General features: G+C 45.5%; 1 protein-coding gene across 1 annotated transcript in view; it reads left to right on the forward strand.

The window, feature by feature from the left end:
* fbxw4 (F-box and WD repeat domain containing 4) overlaps positions 1 to 21,913 on the forward strand; it is a 105,797-nt gene that overhangs the window by 14,284 nt on the left and 69,600 nt on the right. Inside the window, exons 3-5 of the mRNA XM_068001980.1 lie at positions 191 to 376; positions 2,466 to 2,598; positions 5,315 to 5,409. Of these exons, the coding sequence (XP_067858081.1) occupies positions 191 to 376; positions 2,466 to 2,598; positions 5,315 to 5,409 (414 nt within the window). The remainder of the gene's footprint in view (positions 1 to 190; positions 377 to 2,465; positions 2,599 to 5,314; positions 5,410 to 21,913) is intronic.

The raw sequence follows: 21,913 nt of genomic DNA on the forward strand, positions 1-21,913 counted from the left end.
ATAATGAATTACTTTTTGGACACAGTCGCTCTCATGTAGGCAAACCTGTTGGTGAAACAGGCGGCATTTTCCGCCCCAGTTAAAGAAAGGATTCTGATGTTGAGACTCTGTTTACCTGGAGGTCACCCAGTTTTGCTGTCTTTGTGTGCCCTTGTGTATTTATGATTTGACCGTTCTAATTTCTCCCCAGTTTGTTGCCATGGTTACAACTGGATGACCAGTGGCTCTACGTCTCCCAAGCAGCCGAGATCCGAGCGTACCGTCGGAGGCAAAATGGCGGTGGCTTGCGGCAGCGGTTTGTCTCCGTGTACACTGGTCATAGGGATGATGTCTGCCGGTTTGTCGTCAGTGAATCACACATCATCAGCGGCGGAGGGTAAGTGCTGTGGATTACTGAGTAAAGACCAATGATTGACTCCTGTTCAGTATGGTACCCTTTGTGTGCGTCTTAACAGGGCCTGAACATGTATAGTGCACATTGAGTTAAATGGTTACACTTCCACCTGATACTATAAGGCTTCTTTGTGTCTCAGTTTTAGCTGCTGTATTTCCACAGTGTGGATAGGGTAAAAAGAAGCATTTCATTTTAGTTTGATACTGCATGGCTCTTGTTTCCAACAGCTACTCTAGGTGAAAGAGAATGATTCACTTCTGTCTGGTACTCGCACGTGTCTGTGTCAGCTCCAGTACATATACAGTACACACGGGGGTGGAGGGAGGGAACGAGGGAGGGAACGAGGGAACAGTTCACTCCCAGTGGTACTGTACGACTCGTGTCTGTGTCAGCTCCTGAACGCATACAACAACAAAAACAACTTGCATTTGTATAGCGCCTTTAATGTAGTAAAACTTCCCAAAGCGCTTTATAGGAGCGATTATCAAACAAAATTTGACAACAAGCCACAAAAGAAGGTATTAGGACAGGTGACCAAAACCTTGGTCAAAGAGGTAGGTTTTAAGGAGCATCTTAAAGGAGAAGAGAGAGGTAAAGGGGCAGAGAGGTTTAGGAAGGGAATTCTAGAATTATACACTGGATAAAAGGGAATGATTCACTCCCTTCTGCTACTGTAAAACTTGTACGTGCGCAGCTGAAATCCTCATGCATGCCTTTGTCACCTCCAGACTCAACTCTCCAATGCTATCCTGGCTGGCACCCCATTCTCCCCATTGTAAGCTTCAGCTCCTACAAAACGCGGCTGCCTGTATCTTATCTTGTGCCAAGTCTTGTCCACCTTTCGCTTCTGTCGTTTCTGACCTACATTGGCTCCTGGTCCCCCAATGCTTCAAACTTAAATTTCTAATCCTTGTATTTAAATCCATCACGGCCGCACCCCCTCCCTATCTCTGCAATCTCCTCCAGCGCTATAACTCTTTTCCGAACTCTTTGTTCCACCGACTTTGGCTTATTGTGCATCCCCCTCCCTTTACCCCTCCATTGGTGGCCGTGCCTTCATCCATCTCAGCCTCCTGCTTTAAAATTACCTCCCTAAACCTCTCCACCTTCCTCTCCTTCTTGAAAACACCACCCCTTTAACCAAGCTTTTGGTCACCCCTCCTATTACTCCTCCTTTGGCTCGGTGTACATTTTGCCGTGCACTCCTATGAAGCGGCTTGGGATGTTTTTTCTAAGTTAAAGGTGCTGTATAAATGCAGGTCGCTGTTGTTGATTTACTCCCGTCTGGTACAGTACGACTGGTGTGTTTCAGTCTTGAAGCACGTATTGTTTACTGAAAAGTATGCCGTTTATTCCAAAATTGCATTGCTGATTAAACTACAGTTTTATTTATTTCAAAGTTTCCTTTTCCAAGTGAAAAATAAAACATGGATTTGCTTCCAGCTGATTTCACCCTAGTTTATTTATTCAGCCCAACAGTAGGAATAATTAAAACGTGAAAATCAGACGGCCTAATTATATCCATTTCAGTGTGCTAAGTGCTGTCTATGCTCATGTGCTATCCACAAAATTTAGCCTGCTATTGGAGGGTGATAGTAGGGCAAGTAATCTCCCTCGCAGGTCAGTGTGGCAGTTGGTATTGTGGACCGTTTGGGGAAGCGCATTCACCAGTTCCTGGCCTGCACCCCTCTCGGGTCTATTTTAGACTCTTCGGCACTGCCCGCCCCTCGCTAGCTCCCTGTCTCCTGCTCGCCTCTCTCTACCACCTCGTCCTCTGTTTTTCCCTCCCGGGCGCCCGTCTCCTTGTTATCTGAGCACAACAGTGACAGTGCATGGAACAGTGTGTATTAAAATCAAATTTCCCTCTCTCTTGGGAGCTTGGGTGATTCATGAGTGTCTTTATTTCTGAGTCACTGAATTTTTTTTTTAAAAGAAGTTTTTTTTTCTCCTGTCAAGTCGTCTAATACACAGGTCACTTTAATATGTGACTATTTGCAATAAATCTAGTGGCAAGACTGATGTACATTGCTAAGAGCGTATTTGAAACTAATGGAACCCATCTGCTTGGCAGGGATGGGAAGATCATTGTCTGCGACACTTGCAACTCGTTTTACGCAGCGTACTCAGCACATAATCAAGAGGTCAACTGCATCGACAGCCGAGGACATGTCATCGTCAGTGGCTCGAGAGACAAGACAGCGCGGGTAGGTGTGGAGAAGCAGCCTGGTGTTAAGCCCAGCCTGGCTGGTAATCTAGTCCCTATCGGGAGTGGAATTTGCACTATCTGTGAGAGAAGGAGTATTTTTAACTCTCCCGAGGAGAAGATGAAGTCCTGGAATGCCAGCAATGTATTTTCTTGTTTTCACCTTTTAGCTTTTTGGATCGGGTATGATCAGCAACAAATTGTAGATTGATACACGGCAAGGAGTGAATCACGGGTGTGTGTGTGGTTCATGTCATCATAGAATCATACAGCACAGAAGGTGGCCATTCGGCCTATCATGTATGCGCTGGCTCTTTGAAAGTGCTATCCAATTAGTCCCACTCCCCTGCTCTTTCCCCATAACCCTGAAAACTTTTCCTTTTTAAGTATATATCTAATTTATTTTTGAAAGTTATTATTGTATCTGCTTCTACTGCCCTTTCAGTCAGTGCTTTCCAGCTTGTAACAACTCATTGCGTAGAAAAAAAAATTCTCCTCATCTCGCCCCTGGTTCTTTTACAGATTATCTTAAATCTGTGTCCTCTGGTTACTGACCCTCATGCCAGTGGAAACAGTTTCTCCTTATTTACTCTATCAAAACCCCTCGTAATTTTGATCACCTCTATTAATTCTCCCTTAACCTTCTCTCCTCTGAGGAGAACAATGCCAGCTTCTCCAATCTCCCCACATAACTGAATTGAAATGTTTTTTTCTCAACTTCAGTTTAAAGGTGACTTTTTAATTCCCGTCTCTGAGCAGAAAGGTTCGATCCCCAATCTGGACTGAGTAACTTGGAGACTGCATTGGTCTCAATGCCCATGGACTAAAGAGAGGAGCAATAAAACATTAGCCAGGGTAGTTTCTCCTGATCACTATCCACTGACCCCCCCCCCATTGCAAAGTGTGCATCTCGGCTTCAGCCATCCTGTGGCTTGTCTGAGTGAGGTTGACAATTCACGCCGAATCGGGGTCAGTTTTGCGCTGTGGGCTCGTGTCCATCTAGGAACGGGCTTGCGATTGCCTCAAGTTCATTTCACACAGGACTCTCACAGTCAACAGGCAGAGGAGACTTTCATCGTCTCTGTCGAGGTCTGGATTTGAGCTTAGGTCCCAGAGCTGAAAGGTCAGTGTCAAACCTATTGTGCCACCCAAGCTCCACCCTCCCTGTTACTACGTGTATTGGGTTTATTGCATTTACAGTTTGAATTGCGTGGTTCAGAAGCTGCATTATAACTAGTCTCTGGTCTGAGATGAGGAGAAATTTCTTTACTCAGAGAGTTGTGAATCTTTGGAATTCTCTACCCCAGAGGGCTGTGGATGCTCAGCCGGTGAGTATATTCAAGGCTGAGATGGATAGATTTTTGGACTCTAGGGGAATCAAGGGATATGGGGATCGGGCGGGAAAGTGGAGTTGAGGTTGAAGATCAGCCATGATCTGATTGAATGGCGGAGCAGGCTCGAGGGGCCATATGGCCTACTCCTGCTCCTATTTCCTATGTAAATTAATTTAGCTGATTCTCTATCCTTCTTAGTAATGGGGAAACTATCCTTCCCCGACTAAAGGGGACAATGGGCAGGTCATGTCCTAATGAGTCAGGTTTCTAAGACATAAAATGCGGGAAAAACACGAAATAACTCTTGCAATCAACTAACTTCCCTAACGTAGGTGTCTTGAGGCTAATCGTAGTAGCCCCTAGTGCAGCTCCAGTTGGGATCAACAAACTCATTACAGACTGGCAGTGGAACCTGGGAACTTCCTGGTCTGTAAAAAAAAAAATCACTTGCATAGTGTCTGAGCCATCATAGGAATAAATAAACCATAAAATAAAAATTGTATTTTTTGTTTTGGATGAGCAAGTGCCCCAGCAGCTCTTGAAAGGTTCTGTTAGATGCTGTAACCCAGAAATGTAGTTCTGATACAAAGCAGACTGCAGGCTGACCTCGAAGCTGCCAGAATGTACAGATACAGGGTGATTTGGGTCTCAGTCTTTGGGATAATAAAGCAGTACAGTGACAGGGCAGGCATTATTGGGCCTTGAGATTAAAGTTTAACACTTTGAGGACTGGGGCTGGATGAAATTAGCAGTTTACGTTCCTATTTATCCCAGGAGCATAGCTCCCCCTCCCACCCTTTACTAAAACGATGTATACTCTCTTACGGGACATTACAAAATCCACATTATGAAAGACACAAAGTTAAACCTAAGAATGAGCTGCATATTTATTCTGAACTGCTCCAATCCTTTTGCATGCTCTTTTTCTCTCTCACTCTTTTCCTCTTTATGTTTATCTTTTTCAAGCTCATTCTCTTTTCTTCTCTCTCTCTTTCGCATTTTTTCCAAATTGTGTTCTCATTCTCTTTCTTGTGCATGCTCTCACTCTCTCGCTGTTCCACTTTCCCTCTTTTTTTTCTCACTCTCAATCAAGCCAAATTCTTATATGGTGTCTTTTTTTTATATGTTCTCCCTATTGTCCTGAAGGGGCTGACTCTTACTGGGGTACGGATCCATGGCTAGCAGCCTCCTGACTGCCCATTCTTCATGCCTGATCCTCGACCGTGAGCGTTAGCAGGCAGTTTGATTGTAGAGAGCATCACCTCATGAATGGCTAATTGGGCGTACTGTGTGAAAATTGGAGGTAGAAAAAGGGGTAATTTTTTTGTTTGGCCCAAAACTTTAAAGATAGTGATAGTTAATACATCTCTTCAACTTATTCAGATCTGGTCGCTGTCTTCAAATCGGCTGGGAGAATGTTTACACACAATAAGGACAGAAGATCGAGTTTGGTCAGTCGCCATTAACCCTACGCTGAGGTAAAGTGGGAATTTATTTTTTCCTTTCTTTCAGCTATGCACTGTGTTCGTTTTCCAGAACAGGTTAGAAAGAGATTGTGTGAATATTACTTTTATATCTATGTCTTATTAAAAATCTTAATGTCTGCACACACTCCCTGACAGCACAACTTGACTTCCTGCTGATTTTGTCCCAATTTTAATGTTAACTTTTTTTTCCCATTCTAAATTACTATTTCCACACTTATAATGGGTTTTGTCCAAACTCGTCACTCTAATTCCACGGACTGGCCACCAAGTTCCCACAAATTGTTCAAAATGCTCTCTGAAACATTTATCATCTGCCCTTTTTTCCTCAGTAATTGAAATTTCTAATGTCCTGAGGATTGGTTTAAAAACAAAATTCAAAAAATTGCACATTTCATAATGATTACATTTGTCTATTAAATTGGATACTATTTTAATACTTTCATTGAAGTTTTTACTTAAAATCTTCAGCTTCTCCCAAAAGCCTGGAGTTGGACTTGATATTTTGCCCAGAATTGTGACTCTGTGAGCTGAGTTTGGATTCTGCAGCCTGAGCATGTGCAACGTACCTAATTTTCCAGAATGCATCAGTACCATTCAGTCAGCTTTCTGCTCAGTAGCTTTTTAAAAAATAATTTTGAAAGGGAAGAGGGATGGAGGGAGACGCCATCACTGGTGGGAAGGACTAATTACAGTGTAATGTTTACATAGACAATTCCCCATTATAAATGTAGACCTAGGAATTTATAATGAAATATAAAAATAAGGACAGAATATATTACTTTAAAATGGGAACTAGATTGTGTCTGCGTGTCCTGCTCTGATCATCTGCTAGCCCTCTGATCCCACGTCACCTGAAGACTAGGCTTGGTCTTCATGTCCTGTGTGCAGGAGATCAACTAGTTCATCAGGAGATCGACTAGTTCTTATTTCGTTGCTTACCTCCACCACGGAAAAGAAATTTGTCACCTAGATTCCCATGCCCTCTTCCCTCTCATTTTGTTTAAATGGTGAATGCTGTACAGAATGTAGTGGAGAAACAGTAGCACAGGGTGCTGGCTGAGGGGAGTTACTGAGCCCAACAGTTTGAGGAAGCCAGATTTAACATCAGTAGAGATTGTTTCTGTGTTACTGACTCTATCAATAACACGGGGTACTGGCTGGGTAAAGCTTCTGAGCCTTACCGTGTGAGGGAGCTGGGTTAAGATCAGTACGGATACAGTCATTAAGACAAGGTGCTTGATGGCCAAGTGGGTTTAGGCACCAGATAGTTTAACACAGTGTCATAAAGATCCAGGTTCCATTTTCTCAATTTTCAGCTAGGTCAGCAGTTGGAGGGTTACAATTGGCCTATGTGACAGTGGGCTGGGTAGAAGTGTAAATATCAGCCTGGGCTCCTGTTCCTGGTCAATGACTTCAGCTTTTGTGTGTGATGTGTGTGTGCATGCATTGTCTTCCTGGTTATCCAATCTGTGCGCAAAAGAAGAATCAGTTAATCTCTTCTGATGGCACCTGTGTCTGCGAGTAGGTAGGTGGATCTTTCCAATTAAGTTGGCTTGGGTCGGTGGTAGCACTCCTACCTATGAGTTAGAAGGTTGTGGGTTACAGCCCTACTCCAGGGAATATAGGAACAGGAGTAAGCCATTCAGCCTCTCGATTAGATCAGGGCTGATCTGTATCTTAATTCCATCTACCCGCCTTGGTTTTGTAACCCTTAATACACTTGCCTAACAAAAATCTATCAATCTCAGTTTTGACATTTTCAATTGACTAAGCCAAGGGTTTGAGCTCATAATGTAGGCTGTCACTTCAGTGCAGTACTGAGGGAGTGCTGCACTGTTGGAGTCTGGTAAAACATAAGAACATAAGAAATAGGAGCAGGAGTAGGCCATGCGGCCGGCCCCTCAAGCCTGCTCCGTCATTCAATAAGATCATGGCTGATCTTTGACCTCAACTTCACTTTCCTGCCCGATTCCCATATCCATTGATTCCCCTAGACTCCAAAAATCTATCTATCTCATCCTTGAATATATTCAACAACTCAGCATCCACAACTCCCTGGGGTAGAGAATTCCCTTCGTCTCGTTGCTGTTTGTGGGATCTTACTGTGCATAAAATGGCTGCTGCATTTGCCTGCATAACAGCAGTCACTGCACTTCAAAGCAATTCATTGTATGTGGAGCACTTTGAGATGTTTTAGAAACATGATGATAAAAGCAGGTTTTTAATGAGGATTGCGGAATGGTATTAGGACATAGTCCGAGTTCAGCGTGGCATCTGAATCATGGGGCAAACGCAGAACATGCTAGAAACACACAGAAGGTCAAGTAGCATCTGTGGATAGAACAAAGAAGTTTACATTTCTGGTGTGGACCCTTCATCAGAGTAGTTGGTCTGTTGTCTCCCAAGACGCTGCCTGACCTGCTTGTGCGTTTCCAGCATTTTCTGTTCTTGTTTCAGATTTCTAGCATCATGTAGTATTTTGCTTTTTGTTCATCTGAATCACGCATGCTGCTGTGCTATGACCAAGGTTGCGGAGTAATATAACACAGAAATTGGAGTCTGAACTTGCATTTATTAAAATGCTGCCTGATGTGAAGATTGCAGAGCATTCTGTGATATAATTTGGGCACAGTCATCTTTTTAACAGCTAATGTACCAAAGCTTTTTTTTAATCTGTGTGTGTAGCAGTAAGCTGAACGAGAGAGTTAGATAGTTTTATTGGTGGTTCCTTTCCCTCGCGGACTGTTGCTGGTGATGTACACTCTTGTTCTGCACCCTGCTGGTGAACAGTGAGCGAAAGCAGGATGACGCACACACTCGGTCAGCCGTGTTAAGGAGTGTCCCAAACGGGATCTGTGTGCTAAGATAACAGTGCATGCTTAACAGCAGTAAATCTTGGCTCCCCCGGCACACTGATCTGACCACCTGCACTGCTGGCTCGTGTCGGCAGTAACCTACTGTCTCCAAAGTGTCCTCCTGAGAGGTTGAAGCTCGACCTGCACGTGGGATGGGGATAGTTATCTGGTTGTGTAGTAACCTGCTCTGTCTCTCTCTGCGTGCGTGTGTTCTCCCTGCCTGTGAAAGCGGTACCTTTTGATTATTATTATTTTTTGGGCTCGGGACTCTTTTTCAGTGTGGTGAGTTCATTACGCCGGGGAGAGCTCAACACCATCCAGGACAAAGCAGTCCACTTGATCGGCACCTCACCCACTAGCCTAAACATCCACCCCCTCCACCATCGGCGCACTGTGCCTTCAGGATGCACTGCAGCAACTCGTCAAAGCTTCGACAGCACCTCCCAAACCTGCGACCTCTACCACCTAGAAGGGCAGCAGGTGCATGGGAACAACACCAACTCCAAGTTCCACTCCAAGTAATACACCATCCCGACTTGGACATATATCGGCCGTTCCTTCATTGTCGCTGGGTCAAAATCCTGGAACTCCCTCCCTAACAGCACTGTGGGAGCACTTTCACCACATGGACTGCAGCGGTTCAAGAAGAAGGCCCACCACCACCTTCTCAAGGGGCAACTAGGGATGGGCAATAAATGCCGGCCTTGCCAGCAATGCTCACATCCTGAGCGTGGAGCCACATGGCCCCGGACTATCCAGTTCCATTCTCAGTCTATGCTAAGTTAGCTGATCTCAGCTGGGGCAGGTTGTGGGCAGTACTATTTGCAACAGTGGCCCTATGCTAAGCTAGAGGTAAAAAGTTGCCCCACGACCATGCTCCTGATCTTAGTCCAGTGAGCCCTACTGGAAGGTGTGTCTCTGTGGAAGTCCACTGAGGAACAGGATCAGGGCTCAGCTCTGGTTACCCCCCCCCCCCCTCCTCGTGTTGAACAACGCGCTGATACTGTATGAAGAACGTCCACTTTGCCCCCCCCCCCCCAACATCAGTACAACTGAGTCAGCACCTTCAGGAGAGAAGGGGAAGAGAAATATAGAGTAAAGCTCCCACTACATTGTCCAAATATATGGCTTAACAACTGTGTCCCCACTGCACTAGTGAAAACTTGGACCTTTTCCAGTCGCTCTGAGTGTGACTGCCAATCTCAGTGTCCAGTTAGGGGTACTTTTTGTTGTAGATTCCTGTTCCCTGTTCTGGGGGAGTGTTTGATGGGACAGTGTAGAGGGAGCTTTACTCTGTATCTAACCCGTGCTGTACCTGCCCTGGGAGTGTTTGATGGGACAGTGTAGATGGAGCTTTACTCTGTATCTAACCCGTGCTGTACCTGCCCTGGGAGTGTTTGATGGGACAGTGTAGAGGGAGCTTTACTCTGTATCTAACCCGTGCTGTACCTGCCCTGGGAGTGTTTGATGGGACAGTGTAGATGGAGCTTTACTCTGTATCTAACCCGTGCTGTACCTACCCTGGGAGTGTTTGTTGGGACAGTGTAGAGGGAGCTGGGGTGACAGTAATTATTAATTATCCAAAAAGTAAAAAACTTTTGTTCAGTTTATACACCCTTTCTGTAGGTGATCAGAGATCTCTTCTCCCTCCCCCTCCCACCCCTCGTGGGTTTTGTGCATCGTGATTTGGATTCTGCCGCTTTATTCGCAGTTAATTCACTGCACACTTCTTGCTGCAAGATCCCAATTGGATGGTAAAATGCACCGTGTTGAGTAAGCAGCTTCCAGCTCGTGCAGTCCCACTATTTATGATGACATAAGAAATTATAGACATAGATTCCCTAATTGTCTTTGTAAAGGAATGTGTTTCAATGAATCATTCTGGTGTTCTCACTCAGTCCTAAACTAGCTGATTTCAGCCAGTTTGGGGTGTACTGTTAGTCTCAGTTAGAACAAAGCTATGGGCCGAGAGTAAGGCAGTGGAATTAGTTTTGGATTGCTTGAGCGACGTGCTAGCACAGGCACGATGGGCTGAATAGCCTCTTTCCAAGCTGTAGGAATTTTTTTTTTAAAAGTCAGCATTCCTACTCCTGATGGCTATCCAGTGACTCCTGCTGGATGGTGAGTGTGGAGATATTGGACGAGGAGAGGAATGAGCTCTCGAGGGGCCGATTGGCCTACTCCTGCTCCTATTTCTTATGGTGTGAGGGCAATCACAGTTGAATAGCCTGCCAACAGGACAGAATTGGGCTGGACTATGAAACCTCTTCATGGTGGAGTAGCCTGCCAACACTCTGACAAGATACTTTTTTTCTCTCTCCCTTTTCTCTATCCCTCTATTTCTCATACTCTTTTACACTATCACTTTTCTTACATTTTCCCCTTTTTCTCACTTTTCACCTCTTTGTTTTACTCACTCTCTTTTACTCCTTTCTTTCACTTTGACCATCACTCTTGCTCTGATTCCTCTCTTTCTCTGCCTTTTTCAATCTCTGCCTTTTTCAATCTCTGTCTCTTTCAATCTCTCTCTCCCTTTCACACTCTGTCTCCGAACATTTTATTCCTTCCACACTTTCTCTGTCAAAATATTTTGCCATTGTTTTTTCCCACTGTTCTTTTTCTTGTGCCATTTACAAGTGGGTGAGTGGGATCTTTTTGATGTGAGCTGCCACCCAGCTGGCTGCTTTGAGTCACTCACCCATTTTATTAGGTACGGCGCCACTTTAGCTCTTTCTGATCTTTTTTTTCTCTTCGGCTCGGCTTCTCTTCCTCGCAGAGCCAGTATCAGAAGCGATTAAACAGATCGTTAATTCTTCAATATGATGGTTGATATATTAGAGCTGAACAAAGCCAGACCTGTCAGATAACAGACACCTTTCCACATTACAGTGGTGCCGTGGGTTAATTGAAGTTTTCCCTGGATAATGGTGTCAAGATGTAGGTTAAAGTTTTTTTTAAATGAAAATGTCCATTCTTGTGTGAATAAATCCAACGGTCTTACCTTTAAGAAAGGCAAGAAATGAAAACGTACAGCGTCATTGAGGTTATGATCTTGTGATTTAATGGGCGTTATTGACCCCACATGAGTTTCAGACAGGTTTCATTCATAAATTGAAGCAGAGATTATAACTGGCAGTGGCTGAATTATCTGCCGGAATTCCTGTTTCTGATCCCTATTCTTTTTCCAAAGTGTCAGTGTGTGGGTGAGGGTGTCACATGGGCACAGGATCACACGCGGTCATGATGCCCTCCACAGTTCAACAGTCCACCAACAATCGCTGTCTACGGCCCCACATGAAGAATGGCCACTTTGGCAAGGTCCCCAAGGCCTGCTGTTGCTGCTGGCTTATAACACAGGCCAGTGTGAGTCCTTTGCCTTCAGAATAGGGGGGGAGAAAATGGGGAAAATCACTTGATGTCTCTCACTGATGCCATGAACTATCAGCTCAATTTGTTCTCAATTCTCCATTCTTGCTTTCTTGCTTTCTTTCTTTCTTTCTCTCTCCTTTCTTTCTTTCTTGCTTTCTTTCTTGCTTTCACTCACTCTCTCCTTACTCACTCTCTCTCTCTCTCTCTCTCTCTCTCTCTCTCTCTCTCTCGTCTCAGCTGGTGCAGAGCCGCCATGTTGGTGATAGTCAATCTTCCAGCGGTACTTGTTTACCAACACATCAAGCATCAGCTGCACTGTCAGAAGTACACTTTTTGGAAGCAGTACTTTAAGTCACTGATTGGTATGGGAGTAGTGATATATTGGCCACTGTTTGGAGGACAAGGTGGAGTTTGGCTTGTGAGTCTGCTGTTTGTGGGCCCGAATTAGCACCAGTTCGCAAACTTAGACCAGTGATAGTTCAGCGAGTTTGAGCAGTGAGCAGCTCAGCCATCCAAGGAGGGCCTGAGTACGATTCCCAATCTGTGCTGAGTTAGCCAATCTCAGCAAGGGTGACAGTAGGGACGCTACTATTGGCCTCAGGATTAGGGAGGGGAAATTCACCCTGTGTTCCCTGTTCCCGATCACTCACCAGTGATCCCTGCTGGAAATGAGGATATGTGGACATTGGTCAAGGAAGGAGCAGCCTTAGTGGTGATGTCTCTCTACCATCAGATAGCCTGCCAACACTCGCAGCCTGGGCTCACTCAGCAAGGATGGCCAGTTGGGTGAGGTACCAGAGGGAGCTCTTGAAACGATACCCCAGCAAAGGTGTTGATGCCTTAAAAGAAGAGGAAATCATAAAATCATAGGAAGTTATGGCAAAAAAGGAGGCCATTCGGCCCATCATGTCCGTGCCGGCTGAAAAAGAGCTATCCAGCTTAATCCCACTTTCCAGCACTTGGTCCCAACCTGGTTGAGTTTTTCTGCCTCTACCACCCTTTCAGGCAGTGAGTTCCAGACCCCCACCACCCTCTGGGTGAAAAAAATTCTCTTCAGCTCCCCTCTAATCCTTCTACCAATTACTTTAAATCTATGCCCCCTGGTCACTGACCCCTCTCCTAAGGGAAATAGATGGGGAGGGCAAACAAGGCAAGAGAGTACACAATAAATGGGAGGATACTGAGAGGTGTAGAGGAACAAAGGGACCTTGCAATGCATGTCCACAGATCCCTGAAGGTAGCAGGACATGTAGATAAGATGGTTGAGAAGCACACGGGATACTTTCCTTTATTAGCCAAGGCATAGAATATAAGAGCAGGGAGGTTATGCTAGAACTGTATAAAACATTAGTTAGGCCACAGCTTGAGTACTACGTACAGTTCTGGTCACCACATTACAGGAAAGATGTGACTGCACTAGAGAGGGTACTGAGGAGGTTTACGAGGATGTTGCCACTCTATCTAGTCCAGTCATAATTTTATACACCTCAATTAAATCTCCCCTCAGCCTCCTTTGTTCTAAAGAAAACAACCCCAGCCTATCCAATCTTTTCTCATAGCTAAAATTCTCCAGCCCTGGCAACATCCTTGTAAATCTCCTTTGTAACCTCTCTAGTGCAATCACGTCTTTCCTGTAATGTGGTGACTAGAACTGTACGCAGTACTCAAGCTGTGGCCTAACTAATGTTTTATACAGTTCCAACATAACCTCCCTGCTCTTATATTCTGTGCCTTGGCTAATAAAGGAAAGTATCCTGTATGACTTCTTAACCACCTTATCTACCTGTCCTGCTACCTTCAGGGATCTGTGGACATGCACTCCAAGGTTCCTTTGTTCCTGTGCACCTCTCAGTATCCTCCCATTTATTGTGTACTCCTTTGCCTTGTTTGCCCTCCCCAAATGCATTACCTCTCACTTCTCTGGATTGAATTCTATTTGCCACTTTTCTGCCCACCTGACCAGTCCACTGATATCTTCCTGCAGTCTACAGCTTTCCTCCTCACTATCAACCACATGGCCAATTTTTGTATCATCTGCAAACTTCTTGATCAAGCTCCCCACATTCAAGTCCAAATCATTAATATATACCACAAAAAGCAAGGGACTGAGCCTTGCTGGACCCCACTGGAAACAGCCTTCCAGTCGCAAAAACATCCGTCAACCATTACCCTTTGTTTCCTGCCACTGAGCCAATTTTGGATCCAACTAGCCACTTTCCCTTGGATCCCATGGGCATTTACTTTTTTGACCAGTCTGCCATGTGGGACCTTATCAAAAACCTTACTAAAATCCATGTACACTACATCAAACACGTTACCCTCATCGACCTTCCTTGTTACCTGCACAAAAATTAAACAGACATGACCTTCCCTTAACAAATCCATGCTGACTGTCCTTGATTAACCCATGCCTTTCTGAATGACTATTTATGCTGTCCCTCAGAATCAATTCCAATAATTTGCCCACCACCGACATTAGAGTCACTGGCCTATAATTACTTGGCCTATCTCTTTCTACCTTTTTAAACAACGGTACAACGCTAGCAGTCCTCCAATCCTCTGGCACCATGCCTGTAGCCAGAGACGATTGGAAAATTATGGTCAGAGCCTCCGCTATTTCCTCCCTTGCTTCTCTTCGCAGTCTGGGATACATTTCATCCGGGCCTGGCGATTTATCTACTTTCAAAGATGCTAAACCCCTTAATACTTCCTCTCTCACTGTGTTTATCCCATCCAGTATTTCACACTCCTCCTCCTTAACTACAATCACTGCATCGTCCCCCTCTTTTGTGAAGATGTGGAGATGCCGGTGATGGACTGGGGTTGACAATTGTAAACAATTTTACAACACCAAGTTATAGTCCAGCAATTTTATTTTAAATTCACAAGCTTTCGGAGGCTTCCCCCTTCCTCAGGTGAACGATGTGAAATGAAGTCCTCGAAATGAAATCGCATTTATAATTCACAGAACAATGCTTGGTGAGTACAGACAGTTTTTTCAACTGCCCGTTGCCAAGGCAATCAGTGTGCAGACAGACAGGTGTTACCTGCCAGGTCTCACAGAATATACAAATCACCAAAAAAAAAAAAAACCAACAAACAAAAAAAAACAGAGATAGAGAGGTAGAAACATAGAAAAGACAGCAACTGACCCGTTATATTAAAAACAGATAACATTTGTTCGCTGGTGGGGTAACGTGTAGCGTGACATGAACCCAAGATCCCGGTTGAGGCCGTCCTCATGGGTGCGGAACTTGGCTATCAATTTCTGCTCGACGATTTTGCGAGACAGATTTTGCGATACTCTTTTGTGAAGACAGATGCAAAGTACTCATTAAGAATCATACCCACATCTCCCGCATAGGTTACCTTTTTGGTCTCTAATAGGCCCTACTATTTCCTTAGTTATCCTCTTGTTCTTTATGTATTTATAAAACATTTTTGGGTTTTCCTTAATTTTACTTGCCAGTATTTTTTCATGCCCTCTCTGCTTTCCTAATTTCCTTTTTAATTTCACCCCTGCACTTTCTATACTCCTCTAGGCTTTCTGCAGTATTGAGCTCTTGGTGTCTGACATAAGCTTCCTTTTTGCCTTATTTTACCCTGTATGCTCCTTGTCATCCAGGGGGCTCTAGATTTGGCAGACCCACCCTTTCTCTTTGTGGGAACATATTTGCTCTGAACCCCTCGAATCTCTCCCTTGAATGCCTCCCTCTGCTCTGACACTAATTTATCTCCAAGTAGCTGTTTCCAGTACACTTTTGCTAAATCACTTCTCAGTTTAGTAAAATTGGCCTTTCCCCGATTTAGAACTTTTACTCCTGTCCTATCTTTGTCCTTTTCCATAACTATACTAAAACTAACTGAATTTTGGGAAAGATTAGCAGAAAGAGGGAGGGTAATAGCTCGATGATGGTTTTAAGTTTGTGCCAGTGCTATCTTGGATCTTGTCTGTTTCTTGATGGGAGGGGGAGAATGAAGATTGTGATTTCTGGCCTAACCTGGGCTCTGTTCAGCCCCATAAACTCATTGTAGAGAACTCAAAACGAGGGGGCAGTGGAGTTCTGTAGGATAGAAGCTCGGATCAGTAAAGTTAAAGTACCAAAGCTTAATGCACTCGTGCTCTATTTCTGTCTGCGCTATTTTTACGCAGTTGCCAACCCATTTGGTGATAAAGGCTGCATAAAAATAATGCAGCAGAGGACAAGGAAAATCCATTCGACCCATTGAGCTCGTCCACTTTGTAGTCCAGCTCGCCCTGCGCCAAGACGCCCACCTCACCCGATGCCCAGCGCCCGACGTCCTGCTCGCCCAGTGTCCAGACGCGTCGCGCAGCCCAGCGCCAGGCATCTAGCCCGGCAACCATCTGCATCTTGTCCTCTCCTAATACCTTCGATTCCGCTCCCTTACCCGGTAAACTGTTAAGATTGATCATCTTTTTGAGTAAAGACTTTTTTTTTCTGTTTGAAATTTACTTTCCACTAATTTCAACTTCTCATCACCTGTGTAATATTCTGCCCTCACGTTAAACATTCCCCTATCGAGGTAAGTACATGAGAGTGAAAATGCCACTGGGCTCATTGAACCTGCTCTGTGTATGACTGTTCTATCCTGGACTAGAGGGTGATTATTGGACCAAAGAGTATAATCATGTTTACAAAGTCCAGAATCTCACTCCATTCAGTGGCTGAGTTTGGATATACCTTTTGTCATGTGGTACTGAGCCATACATTCCACAAAGTCTCAAGTTGCTTTGGACTGAGTTACCTGTGTGGGGTGGGGGGGGGTGATTTTAACCCCAAGTACGGCAGAGTGTTAAAAATGGTTGTTTTTTGAGTTGCCACTGCAACCCGGCTCCACATCCAGGTTTAAAATGGGCGTTAAAAGTCCAGGCTTCCCACTGGGAATGCAAAGTCCGAAAATTTTGCTGCTGCGACCCCAAAAAACAATTTTCAACTCCCACCAACCTCCCAATTCAGCTGTTCTTGGGAGTTAAAATCACCCCCTGATCTCGGCTGGGGTGGCTCTAGAATTGATCTCCGTGCCTTTGAGGTAGTTAGGGGGAAACAGCAACCCGTGCTCCTGCTCCTGGTCACTAACCGGCGACCCTTTGCTGCAAAGTGCTTGTTTGTGAGGCTGGGTTGGGCATGATTGTGATGCCCCTGCAGTCAAATAGCCTGTTGACACACTCTGTGTAGCCTCACACGTGAAGAATAGCACATGGGAGAGGTAGTGCACAATGTGGAACCGTATCCCACGCCCCCAGGACTAGAGAGGAGAAATTTGGAGGTGGGATAGGTGGGGGAAATGACTTCATGGTTATAGCTGAGCTTCTTAAGGCGTCCCCTTCCAAACTATTGACATTGCCGTGTGTGGCTGCTCCTTTAAGAATCGCCCGAGTAATAAACAAAAGCGAGAGTTCAAAGATAACTTCACAGCGGTGAGAGCTGCGTGCCGCCGAGGGAGCTTTTCAACGGAGACAATGGGCCAGTGACGGGTTAAGAGGGAAATTAGAGGGTTTTGAAGGTTTTGCCAGGGAGGGGTCAAAGGTTAAAAAATGGCCCTTTGTTCCAGCCCTAATTCCGAGGAACATGCTCTCCAAACAAATCGTACAGGTCGGCCGCTTTTGTTACCACTTTTACTGATTGATCTTTTACTAGTTTACTTTTCTGTTTAGTGCATGTCTTTTGAAATTCTGTGCAGTCTTGTTATGTAAGGTGTCTGCCTGTTGAGTGCGAGTCTGTGAGCAATAGGACTTTAAACCCAGCCTCCGGCACGGAGGTGCTGAAGAGAGTGATTTTTCTGCCCTCTCCTGCTGAAGGCGCTGACGCCTGGAGCACATTCCTGCTCGCACCCTCTGCTCCTGGTGTGCTGCGTTCCCGCTCCCTCTGCTCCTGGTGTGCTGCGTTCCTGCTCCCTCTGCTCCTGGTGTGCTGCGTTCCCGCTCCCTCTGCTCCATCACCAGCAGTATAGCTTTTATCCGTCACGCTCCTGCAATCCAGAATTCTTTCTCTAAACCTACTTGCCCCCCCCCACCCCCGCTGCCTTGCTACCTCTTTGCCCACCTTTGAAAGCCTCGTTGGAACCTACCTTTTCAACCCCTAACTCATTCCTCCTGGCTCGTGCTCGATGTCGCATACGCGCACGCACACACACTTTGTCTCCTCCTCTCGCGCGCCCCTACTACATCCCTGACACTAGCCCAGGAACTCAGAGGCCAGTTGTAGCACCTGACCGTGGCATGGACTAAGGACAGCTAATGTGACACAGTCTGAGGATTGAGCCTGTGGCCTTTCTGACCTGGACTGCACCAGGTGACGTGTTTCTACGCGGAGCTGGCGGCAGAGTCACTTGTTGCTGTTCTGTTATTTTTTTCTCTCCAGTAATTCTCTCGTCTTCCCCCCTGCCTTCCTTCCCAGGTAATAGTCTCCCTCCATTCTTCACGTGTGAGCCTTGACAGTGAGTACGGGCAGACTACTTGATCGTTGTGGTGGGGGGGGGGGTCAAGTCTCACTCTAGGGACTTGAGCCCATAATCCAGGCTGACATTTCCAGTGCCAGTACTGAGGGAGCGCTGCACTGTTGGAGGTGCCGTCTTGTGGATGAGACGTTAAACCAAGGAGCCGTCTGCCCTCTCAGGTGGATGTAAACGATCCCACATTTCGAAGAAGAGCAGGGGAATTCTTCCTGGTGTCCTGGCCAATATTTATCCCTCAACCAACACCTAAAAACAGCTTGTCTGGTCATTATCACATTGCTGTTTGTGGGATCTTGCTGTGCGCAAATTGGCTGCTGCATTTTCTATATTACAACAGTGACTACACTTCAAAAGTACTTAATTGACTGTAAAGTGCTTTGGGATGTTAAGGTCGTGAAAGATGCTATATAAGTTCAAGTCTTTTTTTCTTTTTAGATGAGAAAAATAGATTACAGGCAGATCTGGATGTGATGGAGCAAATGGGCTCACATCTGGCAGAATGCTCTTAATATCTAGCTGCCAATGCCAAGCAAGTGTACACCATATAGGATTACGAGCTTACGGCCGTTGAGTGAGAGAAAGACCTAGGTGTTACAGTATGTGAATCTCTGAAGATCAAGGTGTTTATTTTCACAGTCGTTGCTCTCTAGATCAAGTTGCCGGCTCATTCAGTTAGTGCGGATTCGCTCAAAACATTCAAAAGGGAGCTGGACAATTTCTTGAGTGAGACTGACTTTGTATAGAAGGTAGATGAGGTATTGGGATGTGTCTCCCAGTCACCGCGGTCTTCTGGGACTTGTTTAATCACCATCAGGGGTCGGAGAGAAATTCCCCAGAGTTTCTTCCCCCTTAAGGTTTTTTCTGTTTTCTTTACCTCTCTCAAGAGATTGCATGGGTGGCTGGTTGTTAGCGGGGGGTGGTGGGGGAGAGAAGATAGGGGTCGCGGGGTGTATAAGTCGCACCATGACAGTATGGGACAGGCTTGATGGACCAGCTAGTCTTTTCCTGTCCGTTGTTTTCATATATTCGTAGCCCTACCCTCACTGTGTGCTCTAAGCCCTCTATTCAGGAATGACTGTTCAACATGTGATGAGTCAACTGTCATGAATCATATAAGGCTCTCAATGTATCTGCAAGTACTGTGCCACCTGTAACTTACTCCATATCATGCCACGACCCTGGAAGCAGGTTGGAGAAGGGCCACGAGGCTGGTCCTTGATGTCAGGGTCAACTCATGTGGAAAGGTTGGAAAAACTTGCATAATTCTGCCTTGAAAAGAAATGAATGAGAAGGGGACCTTACAGAGGGCTACAGTATAACAGGACAAGGGCACGTTGGTAAAAGGCAAGTTCTGAACGGATGTCAAGAAGCACGTCTTCACGCACAGAGCTCATTACCTGGAATGGCCTCTGGGTAGGGCAGTGGAAGCAAAAGCCATTTGAGGCAGCCAGATGTTGTGATGCAGCCTCTGTGGAAGGATGAGATAGATGGGCAGAATGGCCCTCCTCACCTGTACTGATCTTTGTGACCTGAAAAGGTGTGTAAACTTCTTATGCAGCACAAATAAAATGCCAAAAACCAGTAGTGAATTAGGTAACCTGGCTTGTCTGTACAGCAGGTTGCTGTATGTAACAGGTACCTACGGGTGTTACACAAGGAAATTCACTTGAGAAAGTGTACCAGCAACTCGTAACGGGAAAAATATTCCACACTCGTGCACCTTGAGGCGTTGGGCAGCAACTGAACGTTTTAGCAGGAAATGTGTGGCGCAACAGGAAAAGCCGGAAACCTGAAATAAAAACAGAAAATTCTGGAAACACTCAATGGGTCTCTCAGGAGCTGAAAAGAGAGAAGAGATGGGTTAACATTTCTGGTGTAGCCCCGTGTTCTGAAGAAAAGCTTGCTTGGAAACGCTATAACCGCCTTCTCCGTTCAGGCACTATGTTTCCAGGATTGCCTAATTTATATTTTAATCCTTCTTCATTTTAGGGAGCGTCTGTGAGTTAAGTACCAGAGGATTGGCATTTACGCTGATGGCTTTACAACTTCAGGGGCATGGAGTGCAAGATTGAGTAACCCTGGTTTGAATTTTTTTCTCCTTTTCTCCTTTCCTAAAACGCTCGGGCTGATTGTAGCAATCCCAGTGGCTGCTCCAGCTGATATCGGCTAACTCTGCACAGACCAGCAATCAAAATCGGGACCCTCATGGTCTGTGTGGCTGATGGTGTGTTTACCCAATGAGGCAACGGAGGAAGTGCTGGGCTCATGATCATTGATGAAAATCTAGATGTGTTCATTCTGGTACTGACATCATTTATCTAGACATTTATTGCTATCCCTAGTTGCCCTGAGAAGGTGATGGTGAGGCTTCTACTTGAACCACTGGTAGCGGTTTGATGCAACTGGGTGTCTTGCTAGGTCATTTCAGAGGGTAGATAAGAGTCAAACACGGTGTGGGACTGGAGTCACATATAGGCCCAGACCGAGTAAGGACGGCAGGTTTCCTTCCCTAAAGGACATTAGTGAACCCATTGGGTTTTTAATGACGATCCGACAGCTTCATGATCATTTTTACTGAGACCAGCTTTTTATTTCCAGATTTTTTTTTAAACTGCATTCAAATTCTCAAACTGCCCACGGTGGGATTTCAACTCCTGTTCTTTGGGATCTTACTTTACACAAAAACCACAAACAGCACTGAGATAAATGACCAGTTAATCTGTTTTTGATACTGTTGGTTGAGGGAGGAATATTGGCCAGGACACCTGGAGAACTCCCTGCTCCTCTTCAAACAGTGCCATAGGATTTTTTTTTCGGTTTGTTTTCTGTTGTTGGAGATTGTAACTCTGAATCCCTAATTATTGTATAATATGTATTTCAATTTGCTTTTCCATTTATATGCAAGAAATTCACAAGATCAGTCCAGATGAAAAGGTCCCTGCAGCCCATTTGATCCCATCCTCCCCAATCCCAACCCTACCATGTCCCCATTACACCATCCAGCTGTTTACTAATTGAGCCCACTGCCCTGGCCCTAGCCACCCTACCTGGTGACCCATTCCAGCTGTTGATCACCCTTTGTGTAAAGAAATACTTCCTGACTACTTCCTGACATCTATCCTACACGTACCCTTCACTCCCTGATCCCTTGCCCTCTTGTCCTACTCCCCAGTATATATCTCTCTTTTTGACTCTATGGAGCTAATTCTAACCTAACTCACCGGGCTGGAAACTCACTGGATTGGGTGAGATGCGGGTTTGACACCCCGCCCAATGTTACTCTCCACTGACTTCAATGGAGATTGAAATCGGGCAGGGTGTAAAAGCAGTGCTCCACCCAATCCCGTCAGTTTCCCAACTGGTGGGTTAGGTTAAAGCTGTCCCCAATGACTCTGGAATTTTGTGTGGCATAGTGGCCGCATGCAGTGGAGACTGTAACACCCGTTAAAATAAGAGCTGCATTTAGACAGCACCTTCTGGCTTTGTCAGAGCATCTTAAAATGCTTCCTGCAATTAATTACTTCAAAGTGCAGGGACTGTTGTCGTGCAGAATGGTTGCCATGTTTGCCTACACCATCAAAATCCCACAAACAGCAGTGAGCCAGTTCATCTGTTTTTTTTTGGTCGTACTGGTTGATTGAGGGACATTGGTCAGTTCAGCGGGAGATGGTGGGACACTGGTTGATGGAGGGACGTTGGTCAGTTCAGCGAGAGATGGTGGGACATTGGTTGATGGAGGGACGTTGGTCAGTTCAGCGGGAGATGGTGGGACACTGGTTGATGCAGGGACGTTG

The sequence above is a fragment of the Heptranchias perlo genome, chromosome 21 (genome assembly GCF_035084215.1).
Source record: "Heptranchias perlo isolate sHepPer1 chromosome 21, sHepPer1.hap1, whole genome shotgun sequence".
Classification (NCBI taxonomy): Eukaryota; Metazoa; Chordata; class Chondrichthyes; order Hexanchiformes; family Hexanchidae; genus Heptranchias; species Heptranchias perlo.